The following is a 12,016-nucleotide window of genomic DNA, read 5'->3' as shown; positions in this document are numbered from 1 at the left end:
GTGTGTGTGTGTGTGTGTGTGTGGCCAGGGATGGGGAGGTTGAGTAAGAAGTCTTCACATCTCCCGCCTCTCGTTCACCAGACCTGTTTTTATGTGATGTGTGTTTGGCTTCTAAACATGCTTTCACTTGAAGGAAAGACATTATGGCTTTTAAAAATCATTAAACAAGAGGATCTTAAAAGTCTGTTCTAGCTCTAACTTCTGCAATTTTTGTTATCATAGTATTCTCTGCAAAAAATGCACCTGAAAGGATAATCGTTCAGTTATCAATCACTACCTGGGCAGGGATTATCAACACCCAGGTCAGGCAGCTGGGTTGGGAGTGTCCAGTCAAAAGACATCATACTTACAAAAACTCAGTGTCTGTCTGTCTGTATGTCTGTCTGAATCTCTCGCTCTCTCTCTCTCTCTCTCTCTCTCACACACACACACACACACACACACACACACACAGAGGAAAATGTGATCTAAATCACTCTGTCTGAAAGGTGCATAAATACCTTTCCAATTACATATTTGGTGTTTTGGGAAATTTCTCACTCCAACTAGATATTCCCCAGGGCAGGGGGCTGAGTCTTATACAGTTTTAAAATGCTTAGTTCAGTGACTGCTTATAGAATTGAATGTCTCTAGAACCTTTCAACAACAAAGTACACACACTTGAACCAACGGTCACGTAGGTGTACAATATACATCACCTAGCTGCATGATCTCTCACTTCTGCATAATAATAATAATAATACAACCTTACTGCCATAGAGCATCATAAGCACTTAAGAGGTGATTTTTCAAATCCACATCTCCTTGGATTCATCGGCAATCAGGGCAAAAAGTGTTTCCCCACCATAGAGAAGAGGGAACTGAGATAAATACAAGTTAAAGTGGTTTCCACAGTCCCTGCCTCCAGAGTGTCAGCTTAGTTCTCTTTACTCCTCAAGACTGAAAATCCAACCAGAGCAAAAGGAGAAGCTCAAACACCAGAAGGACAGAGCACAGACTAGGATACCCCATCCGTCATTCCCACACTGTGCGCTCCCTCCTCCCCTCACCCCCAAATCGCACTTACCCTAGACCAGGTCACAGAAGGAGCATGTTTCCCAGCCAAGTCCCACTCGGACCCAGTCCTGGGCCAGAAAGGCAAGACACACAGGAATCGTCTGTTCAGAGTGCTCGGAGTCCAACTCACCACAGCTCACTCTGAGGGCACTAGATGTCCTGTGTTATCTAGTTAATTGGGCAAAGTGTCACTGCCGTGTGGTTCCAGAACCCAAGCCCACAGAGCTGCTCAGTGTCTGGGGCTGCTGAGCTTCACCAGGGCTTGGCAAGCTTAATATAGCTCCCAAAGCCAAACTTGGCCTCGGCCTCTGCACACAGCCCAGTTGGCCAGGACCAAAGCTTTCAGTTGACCTTTCAACCCCAATCCCTCTGTACAGACATATGGTCCAGGAATAGCGGTCCTGCCACTCACAGGGCTCTGAAGCTGAATCTACCGGCCAGGTTTGGCTCAGTTAGACTGGACTGTGGTTGCTAAAAGCAGCCTTGGAGGGCCAGCACCTTGCCCCCTCCCCACCCCCAAACCCTGTCACTGTTGATCACCTCCCCGTTTTATTTCTTCATGGACACAATTGCCCTCTGAAAATATCTGGTTCATTTGTTTGGTTTCTGTCTTGTCTGCTACAGTGTGGTTGCCATGAAAGTAAAGGCTTATTAGTGCCTATGCCTAGGACCTTAGGACAGTGTCAAACAGTGCCGGATACAGAGCAGGTCCTGCTAAATAGTTCTTTGAATGAATGTGAATGCCCTTTGCAAAATTTCACTTTTGTCCCAGAACCTCAACCTCTCGTTCTGTATCTAACCTATTGGCTTTGGCCCGCCTTCCTGGAATCCATTCACATGAAAAAAAGTGAATAAGCAAGTGTCTTCAGGGCCCCACCTCCTGAAGGGTGGGTATCATCAGCTCTGCTGATGACAGTGGGTGAGACTGGCATAAATACATGCCCCCCCACACTGTTATTTGGTCCCTACTCCTCTGAGCACTTGACACCTTCATGGAACACACATGACTGGCAATTCACAGCTCCCTTTTCTATGCTCTCCTGGGTTCTGCCCCTACACCTATGACCATGACACTGCAATTTATCTGCAAGATATGCCATGTCTGCCACAAGATTCCTTAAGAGCACTGATTATTTTTAAATTCTTGGCAGCCAACAGGAAGATCCTAAGGTGATTGGTTAAGTTGGTATATACAACAGCAGTGGACAAATGCAGCATCCTGAAGACTGAGTGGGGGTCAGGAGACCTGGGGTCCAACCCTGGCTCTGCGTGACTGACTGTACAAGGCTGGACACATCACCTGAGCCCACTGAACCTATGTGGGATGAAGGACTTGGACCAATTAGTGATTCTCCGTAGGGCTTTGACAACCTGCACAAGGGCCAAAATATGTGATGAGGGAGAAAGGTGTACTCTGAAAAAGATTTACTTTGGAGTTTCCTCTGCAGCACAATGGGATCAGTGTTGTCTTTGGAGCACTGGGATGCAGGTTCGATCCCCAGCCCAGCACAGAGCGTTAACGATCCAGCATTGCTGAAGCCGTGGCATAGGTCAAAACTGCAGCTTGGATGTGATCCCTGGGCCGGGAACTCCATATACTTTGGGGTGGCAAAAAAAAAAAAAAAAAAAAAAAAGAAGAAGAAAAAAGATCCCTACAGGTGATTATAAATTGGAGTTAAAGCGCTGACCAAATAGGATCCACAAAAGTACTCTGCTTGGCCCATGGAGTGCTTTAAATCTTTGAATGTGAATAGTTTCAAGGGAGAAGGGTAGCTCCCTACAGGCCCCATCAGCCTCACTCATCCATCTATGTTACCTACCTGGCACCTGGCTCCTATAATCCCTACACTAGATGATCGCTAAGGTCTTTTTCAGATTCTCTAATTCATAGATGAAAACTTTTCTGAAGTCCTTCCTGACTCTATCATTCTATGATTTCCCATGGTTTTGCTTTAAGACTTTGAGCACATGAAGTGTCTTGGAGGGGACTCTAGGGGTAGTCTCTGAACTTCTCTCTGTAGCAGCAAGAAATGCTAACGCAATGGGAGTCCTGTCTCTTCTTCAAATTATACATTCATAGAAGGCTAAAGGACCTACTAATTCTGCTCCTAGATGGGGCTGGTGGTTGGGGCAAGAGGCAGCCTGGCCCAATAGTGAGACTGGTATACAGCAGTGAGAAGGAAGTGAGGTCAGTGGGATTATTGTTCCTAATTCTTCACTCCTAATTTTTCACATCCTTTGCACTATGTCTTCATAGTGCCTCCCACTAAAACAGGCACAAACCATTTCCCTGCTCCACCAATGTTGGAGTCAGCCATACAGTTCTCTTAGCCCAATGGGATATTAGCGGACATGACTTAAGTGGAGACTTCACTGTACTTTCCTGATTTGGTTTAGATTTCGCACTTCTGGGAGATATGCTGAGAAAGGCAAGCCCTAAGTAGCTTCTGCCTTAGTCTGGGACATGAGGATGTGACCTTACCCAGCCTGTAGCCTAGCCCAGCTCACCCACCATCTGAAACAAAATCTTCCTAGTCAACACATAAACTTGTGAGTAAGAAAAAAAATTGTGTGTTTTTGGAAGCCATGGCAATTGGGGAGTTGTTTGTTATATAGCATCATTACAGGAATAGCTGACCACTACAAGAAAGGAAGATCAATGATCTCATGTGACTCTGTTGGAAGGACATAAATGGCATCTGTCCATCCTGTAAGTTCCTCAGACAGCAATGCAGTGTCTTCCATGCACCTACATCCTTGCCTCTGTTGTAGCAAGAGGAACTAAGAATTAAATGAAGGGTTTTTTTTTCCCCCCTGAGTTTCCACAATCTTTGCCTCTATCTCAGAGACAGCATGTATATAACACAGTCTGCACTGTTCTATATCTATTTGCCACACCTGCCTATCTCCCTTATCAACTACAAGCTCCTGGAGAGCAAAGACAATATCATGATCATTTCAGTGTCCCCTGTGGCATGCAGTAGAGCACCAGGCACTTCAGTGACTCAAAAGACACCTGGCATTGAGCTGAGAAGTATTAAGGGAATCCACCCATGGATGACAAACAGGCCTGAGAGATGCTGCAATCTCAGCCAGGGCTGAACCATTGAAACCCCAGGGGTGGCTCTCTCTTTGGGCCACAGTCTCCTGGACCATGAGGCATCATCAGTTCTCTGGGGCTGTTCTGCCTGAGGACATGTTCACTAAAGGCCCTATAGGAGGGAAATCTGCAGAGACAACCCAACCGCTTCGCAAGCACACATTAAGCACCTGCTGAGTGCTGGCTCCATGCCAGGAGCACCAGGATGAAATGTTTTGAGTTGATTGGAAAGTCCTTGGAGATGGCAGACACCTACCTGAGAGCTGGGTGGGGCAACCAGATTGATTCCTGGAGGGGCTGCCAGCGTTCCTGAAGGTGGGCCCATAGTAGAAGTGATGACCCGGTATGGAGAGCCCAGGGCATTGAGGGGGGTCCCCACCGCACTCAGGGTCCGTGGGGCACTCACTGGTGTGTCGGTGTAACTGGGGTGGCTGTCCATTGGCTTCCCTGTGGACAAGGCTGCTGATGGGCTCATGGACGTGGAGCCAGAGTGGCCAGGGGAGCCTGTAGGGAGAAGAAGGTCATAGGTAATGGGAGGTCAGGGGAGCATAGAGATGGTACCAGGGAGAGCACACCTCCTTTTGTTCCTGTATCCTTCCCCCCTTCCAGCCACATCTGCACACCTGTGAATCCCTCAGAACTGGCATAATGAAGGCAATCAAAGAACAGAGAGGGGAGAGGGCCTGATACAGGACAGAAATACTCATTGATGTGTGAGTGCTCTGTGTCCTGCAAGGAATTCACCTTGAATTGCATCAGATCAACAGCCACGGCCACAAGGGCGTCGTTCACAAGTCCCCGGACATTCACTCTATTCAAGGAATGTCTCTTGAGCACCTTCTACATGCAGGGCAGTCTTAAGCCTTTTGGAGAGCTTGGTGGCACTGAGTGTAGCTTTAGGGAAAGGATGCAGGGAGAGACGTGCTCCCTTCACATTCTGAAGGGGAACATGGGGCATCAGAGGCATCACTTTGAAACAATTCTTTTACTTTTTTTTCTTTCTTTTTTCTTTTTTTTTTTTTTTTTTTTTTTTTAGGGCTGCACCTGTGGCATATTGGAAATTCCCATGCTAGGGGTTGAATTGGAGCTGCAGCTGCTGACCTACACCACAGCCAGAGCAACCGGATCTGAGCCACATCTGTGACCTATAGGACCACTTGCATCAACACCGGATCCTTAACCCACTGAACGAGGCCAGGGATTGAACTGCATCCTCATGGACACTATGTTGGGTTCTTAACCTACTGAGCCACAATGAGAACTCCTGTGCAGCTATTCTTAAATGCACAAATGTCAGCTTGGAGCTGCCCTTGGAGTTTCTAAGGGCTTGGCTAAGGTCTACTCATAGAAAGAACCATCATTCCCAAGGAGGCTGGGACCTTCTAGTGACTCTGCCTAGGACCTTCAGTCTATCAGGGACACTTGTCTCATAGTCAGATGAATCCCAATCACCCTGTTCTAAGCACCACACCTGAGGCGAACCACATGCTGTGGGTCCACAGAGAAGAGGCAAAAGGGTTCAAATGATACTTCTTGTGCGTTCTGAATAGCATCAGGCAATTTCTGTACATTAACTCATTTTATCCTGACAGTAGGCCTATGAGCATGATTTCAGGCTTTTACAGATGAGACACCTTAAGCTCAGTCTCACCCGCATGCTGCTTCTAGTTCTAGGATGACCAGCCCTCACCTCCTTTGTCTAGCAAGTTCTGATTCATCCTTCGAGGTCAAACACAAGCATCACCTCCTCCAGGAAGCCTTCCCTGATGTCCTCTTCTGTTTTCCAAATAATAGCCTATTTATTTCCTTGTATTTTCTGCTAAATTATGAGGGAGGGGGAAGTGTCAATTTTTGTATCCTCACCACTAGCATAGTGCCTGGCACTAGCCAGGTAGTAAGTGACAGAACCCAGATTCAGGCTGTCAATCTGAAGTCCACACTCTCTCCTGTGTTTTCTGTCAAGGACAGCAGAGATGATTTGGGGAGCCATCACATCACAACGTACAAGATGATTCAATAATAAAGTGATCTCAAGCTGAAAGTGCATCTGAAGGAGAGAGACAAGGGCAGCTTCCAGGAATTTAAGCCAGAAAAACCAAAAAATTCTTCCCAGACGGCCACTGATTAGAAAGAACAACTTTAGACTCTCTGGAAGCCCTGGTAGCCTGTGACATTTGAAGAGGCCAATGTACACCTTGAGCCTGTTACCAAGATAACATGTGACAGGTGAGTTAGGAGCCAGCCTGACTTGATGGGCGGGGAGCCGTGAACTCAGCGGGGACGACAGCTGTCCTCCCCTCCAGCCAAGCCATCTGAGGGAAATGGGTCTTCCCTTCCAGCACCAGCCTTCCAAAAACGGACCAAAGGGCCCTGTAACTCTCCTTATTCTGTTTTAAATGCATCTCAGAGACTGTGCCTCTCAGTTCTATATCCCCAGGGAGAAGCCAGTGCCCAACACCAGGCCCAGAGCTGTGGGACAGACAGGAACAAGGTTTTGCCTCAGACATTCATCAACCCAAGGGTTCCCAAGGTGAGGGACCTGCAACACCAGTGGTAAGGGACACTTTAGGTGGTATTTTAAGTGGAAGGTATTAATATAAAACAAATATTAATAGTTTTATATTTATTTTATGTGTCTCCTTCTGTTTATAGCAAGGGACTCTGCTTTCATTGTTTGTATAAAATTACCTTCCTAAAAACCACTATTTAAGTTTCCAAAAAAAGTAAATTGACCTCAGGAAAATTCAAAGTACAAGAACACACGATATATAGCATATCATGAAAACAGTATGCAAAGAAATGATGTTTAAGGAACACAAACGGTCCAAAAATATAAACATATAGACTTGGGAAACTCAAAAATCATTTCCAGAATAAAATGAGTGATGTAAGAGAGAACTGAAATTTAAAGCACAATCAGACTATGCCTTGAAGTTGTTCCCCTTGAGGGGCAGTGGGTTAAGAATCCAATTGCAGGAGTTCCCGTCGTGGCGCAGTGGTTAACGAATCCGACTAGGAACCATGAGGTTGCAGGTTCGATCCCTGCCCTTGCTCAGTGGGTTGATGATCTGGCGTTGCGTGAGACGTGGTATAGGTTGCAGATGCAGCTCGGATCCTGTGTTGCTGTAGCTCTGCCGTAGGCTGGCAGCTACAGCTCCAATTCAACACCTAGCCTAGGAACCTCCATATGCTGAGGGAGCAGCCCAAGAAATGGCAAAAAGACAAAAAGACAAAAAAAAAAAGGATCCAATTGCAGTGGCTTGGGTTGCTGCCAAGGCACAGTTTCAATCCCCAGCCTGGCATTGCCACAGCTGTGGTGTAGGTTGCAGCTTCAGCTCAGATTCAATCCCTGGCCCCGGAACTTGCATATGCCGTAGTTGTGGCCGTAAAAAAGAAAAAAAAAAAAAAAAAAGAACATGCCTTGACTACTCAGTGATGAAAATGGTACATTGTTGAGGTAGAAAGAAAGAGTCAGTTAGAGTTTGGTTTGCAATGGCCTTAAAAATGTGGTTCGTGGAGTTCCCGTCGTGGCGCAGTGGTTAACGAATCCAACTAGGAACCATGAGGTTGCGGGTTCGGTCCCTGCCCTTGCTCATTGGGTTAATGATCCGGCGTTGCCGTGAGCTGTGGTGTAGGTTGCAGACGCGGCTCGGATCCTGCATTGCTGTGGCTCTGGCGTAGGCCAGTGGCTACAGCTCCGATTCAACCCCTAGCCTGGGAACCTCCATATGCCGCGGAAGTGGCCCAAGAAATAGCAACAACAACAACAATAATGCTGAGGGAGCGGCCCAAGAAATAGCAACAACAACAATAACAACAACAACAAAAGACCAAAAAAAAAAAAAAAAAAAATGTGGTTCGTTTCTAGAGGTCCCGTTGTGGTGCAGTGGAAACAAATCCGGCTAGGAACCATGAGGTTGCAGGTTTGATCCTTGGCCTTGCTCAGTGGGTTAAGGATCTGGGGTTGCCATGAGCTGTGGTATATAGGTTGCAGACACGGCTCAGATCTGGCATTGCTGGGGCTGTGGCACAGGACAGCAGCTGTAGCTCTGATTCGACCCCCAGCCTGGGAAACTCCATATGCCATTGGTGCAGCCCGAAAAAGCAAAAAAAAAAAAAAAAAAAGACGATTTGTTTCTGCTGCGTTAATGACCCAGAAGAGGTGAGCTACTTTATAACCATATTTTTTAAAATAAAATTACAAAAGACAAGTACTTCTTTACACAAATGCATTTTTGGTTCTTTGCCTCTCATAATGACCCAGTATTTCTTAGAAATAAATAGCCTTTAAAAAAAAAAAAAGGTGGAAAACAATGCCTATAATGGCAAAAGTGTTTCTCAACAGAAAACTAATTCATTCTCCCAGACACTAACTTATATTTGTCCACATTTTTACAGCCTCTTTTTCTCTCACTCCTTTTTTTTCATAGCCATGTGGGAACTACAGCCAGCACAAGTTTTTCAAAAATCTGGTTTCTGGTCCAAATCTGAAGTCAAGTTTTTTCTTTTCTTTTTTTTTTTTTTTTTTTTTTTTTTTTTTGGCTTTTTGCTATTTCTTGGGCCGCTCCTGCGGCATATGGAGGTTCCCAGGCTAGGGGTCAAATCGGAGCTACAGCCACCAGCCTACGCCAGAGCCACAGTAACGCTGGATCCGAGCCGCGTCTGCAACCTACACCACAGTTCGCAGCAACGCCGGATTGTTAACCCACTGAGTAAGGGCAGGAACCGAACCGCAACCTCATGGTTCCTAGTCGGATTCGTTAACCACTGTGCCACGGCAGGAACTCCCTCAAGTTTTTTCTAAAGCTCAATTCTCTCAGCCTCTGCAGGCCGGCAGCATTGCTGGATCCCTGACCACACGCCCTCTTGAGCCTCTTCAGCCCCTCGTACCGTGCCCACTGTCAGACACCTGGGAAATGCACAAATTCCTTATCTGATGGAAGAGAGTTAGTGGACTTTCTTAGGAGCTTCTCTTCTCTCCTAGCAACATACCTAAGAAAAGCCTTTCATATTCCTGGGCCTCATTCTCCCCATGTAAGGAGCTGGCAGCCAGCGGCTTCTAAGATCCCATCCAGTGCTGTTCCCTGAACATCGAGCTAGGAAGGATCTGGCATCTAAAAGAAGGACGTGCAGGTGGTGGCAGTCTGGAATGGTCCCAGTCTGAACTCCTTGCCAAGGAGGCCCTGCCATCATCGGCTGGACCATATTCGTTCTTTGGGCTGTTTGGGATTCCAAACTGCAGTTTGAGATGCTAAGAGTGTGACCAGGAAACAAAGCTGTTAGGAAATCTGCAGGCTGCATATACTATATTGATTTCTAAAGTCCACTGTGCATTGTGTGGACATGGGGGAGCTGTTTATGCAGAATATGAGACTCTGAAACCCAAAAGTTCTAAGTTGGATCAAGGCTGTACCACTTTTCAGGGGACTTTCTTAGGAGCTTCTCTTCTCCTGAGAAGAGAAGAACTTGACACTTGAGCCAGGAACTTGACTTCTCTGAACCACCATTTCCTCAGCCATAAGTCGGGGTACATATGCCTATCTCAGGTATGCTGAGAACATCTGAGGCCACTGGCCCAGCGGTAGCCGCTGCAATTACTTACTATACTGTAAAGGTTGTTAGGGAGGTCTGTGCCTGGCTTGAATACCATTGTAGATGATGTAAGAAAAGGGTTTAACCCACACCATGCCAAGAGTACACACTTTATTAAGGATGGTCAATATCATACACCAGTACAAATGCACCAGTTGTTTATAATATTAGCCATTTCTCTGAGCCCAGAGTGACGTTCCATCATCTCAGACACTCCAACCCTTCCCCTAGGACCCCCCAGATCTTCCCATAATCCAGCCTGGCACACAGAGATCCTCCAGGCCAACTTCCATTCGGAATGCCTGGTACCCTACTGGCTGTCATATATTTAAATTTTCACCACAAGTATCATTGAATCTAGCACTCCATCTAGAACATGATAGATGCTCAAAAAATATTTGTTGACTGATCAACACACGGAATAGTTTTTTTGTTTTTGATTTTGGTTTTCTTTGGCCACACCCGTGGCATACGGAGGTTCCCAGGCTAGGGGTCGAATCAGAGCTGTACTGATGGCCTACACCACAGCCACAGCAATGCTGGATCCGAACCACGTTTGCAACCTACACCACAGCTCACAACAACGCCAGATTCTTAACCCACTGAGCGAGGCCAGGGATCAAACCCGTGTCCTCAAAGACACTAGTCAGGTTCGTTCACCACTGAGCCACGATGGGAATTCCTGGAATAGTTTTTTGTTAATTAATGTATATAAAAGAGTTAATGTATATAGAGAGTTCATCAATAGAAATTATTTGCATAAGAAATCTATGTTCCTAATGTTTACCAAAACTAAAACCTGTGAAATCTGGAGAGAATGAATTGCATGTGTGTGTTGAGCAGATACTTATTGAGAAAGAGAAGCCCAGGTACTTGGAACTACAGAATTCTTATCAAGGCAAGGAAGTTGCTTAGCAACCTCATGCTCAGCCAATAAATGTAAAATGTCAAGCACGAGTCTTTCTGATTGGCTAGACAAGAGAACAAATGGCTCGGCGTTTCTGCCCCTTTACTGCTGTGCCTGGGTAGAGTTGGCTGTCCCTTCTTGAGGGTGGAATGGAAACTAATGATGAATCATTGATAATGGTTAATGCCCACCCACAGGGAAGGGGACAGAGGTAAAAACTTGCTATTTCTAAGAGTTGAGACTCTCCATATAAAGTCAAGGGACCACCACGGGAACCTATGCCACTCTACTCCCTCGCTAGTGGGCACAATCTCACACCCAAACTGCCTGCTTTTCGCCAATGGGAGGATGTGGTGCATTAGCCTAAGAATCACAGAATATTCAGACACCTGGCTTGTTCTTTCTAGACAAAGGGAAACTTATTCACACATCCTTTCCCTGCTTGGATCATAATACACAGACAGGCCGCAAGGGAGGCAAGCAGGGGCCTGATGTATGAAGGCACTTTACTGACACTTAAATGTCATCTCCTCTGCTAAGTAACAACAACAGATAATATTTATTAAGCAACTGCCATGAGCCAGACATGGTTCTAAGCATTTTACATGTATTGACTCATTTCATCCCTACAAACCCATTTGAGGTTGGTACTCTCATCCCTATCATACAAACAGGAGTGCCCTGGTGGCACAGAGGCACCCAACACTGTTGCTACTGTGACATGAGTTCCATCCCTGGTCCAGGAATTTTCACATGTTGAGAGTGTGGCCAAAAAGAAAAAAAATTACAAACGCAAAACTGTTGGGGCCAGAGAAATTAAATAACTTGCCCAAGAGAATTTGGCTAGTAAATTATACAAGTAGCATTTGGTTCTAGGGGGAAAGCAGCAGATCCAGATTTTAATCCCAGCTCCACCATATACTGTACAGGCTGTGCAGCTCCTTAGAGCAGTTACTCAGGACTGTTCTTCCTTCAAGCCTCACTGGGCCCAATTTCTGTCCCTATCTCTGCCATTCCCAACCCAACTCCTGACCTTTCAGGATTTTGATGCTGGCACTTTCTAACCAGGACACTCTCCATCTGACTCCAGCCCCTCACATCAAACCCCAGCTCTGGATTCCTTCATCAGCTTCCTCCAGCCTTTCCCTCCCTCTTCCTTGCAGGGACACTCAGAGGCCAGGGATCTGCTAATATGCATTTCTTATACTTAAACCACTACAACATTTTCTTTTTCTTTTTTGTCTTTTGTCTTTTTGTTGTTGTTGTTGCTATTTCTTGGGCCGCTCCCGCGGCATATGGAGGTTCCCAGGCTAGGGGTTGAATCGGAGCTGTAGCCACTGGCCTACGCCAGAGCCACAGCA

The 12,016-nt window shown here is 46.3% G+C and overlaps 1 protein-coding gene across 3 annotated transcripts in view; it reads right to left on the bottom strand.

The window, feature by feature from the left end:
* The window catches only part of RXRG (retinoid X receptor gamma), a 124,823-nt gene that overhangs the window by 27,348 nt on the left and 85,459 nt on the right, over positions 1–12,016 (bottom strand). For 2 of the 3 annotated variants that reach the window (XM_013988076.3, NM_001130213.1), the window contains 1 exon segment: positions 4,413–4,660. In XM_013988076.3, the coding sequence (XP_013843530.1) occupies positions 4,413–4,631 (219 nt within the window). In that variant the 5' untranslated portion in view covers positions 4,632–4,660. 3 annotated transcript variants of the gene reach the window in all.

The sequence above is a fragment of the Sus scrofa genome, chromosome 4 (assembly GCF_054392235.1).
Source record: "Sus scrofa isolate SSC_HxYL_T2T_F1_AM1 chromosome 4, Sscrofa_HxYL_maternal_Yorkshire_Landrace_v2.0, whole genome shotgun sequence".
Classification (NCBI taxonomy): Eukaryota; Metazoa; Chordata; class Mammalia; order Artiodactyla; family Suidae; genus Sus; species Sus scrofa.
Note: the sequence above shows the minus strand (reverse complement) of the source record. Positions and strands in the feature narration are given on the sequence as shown.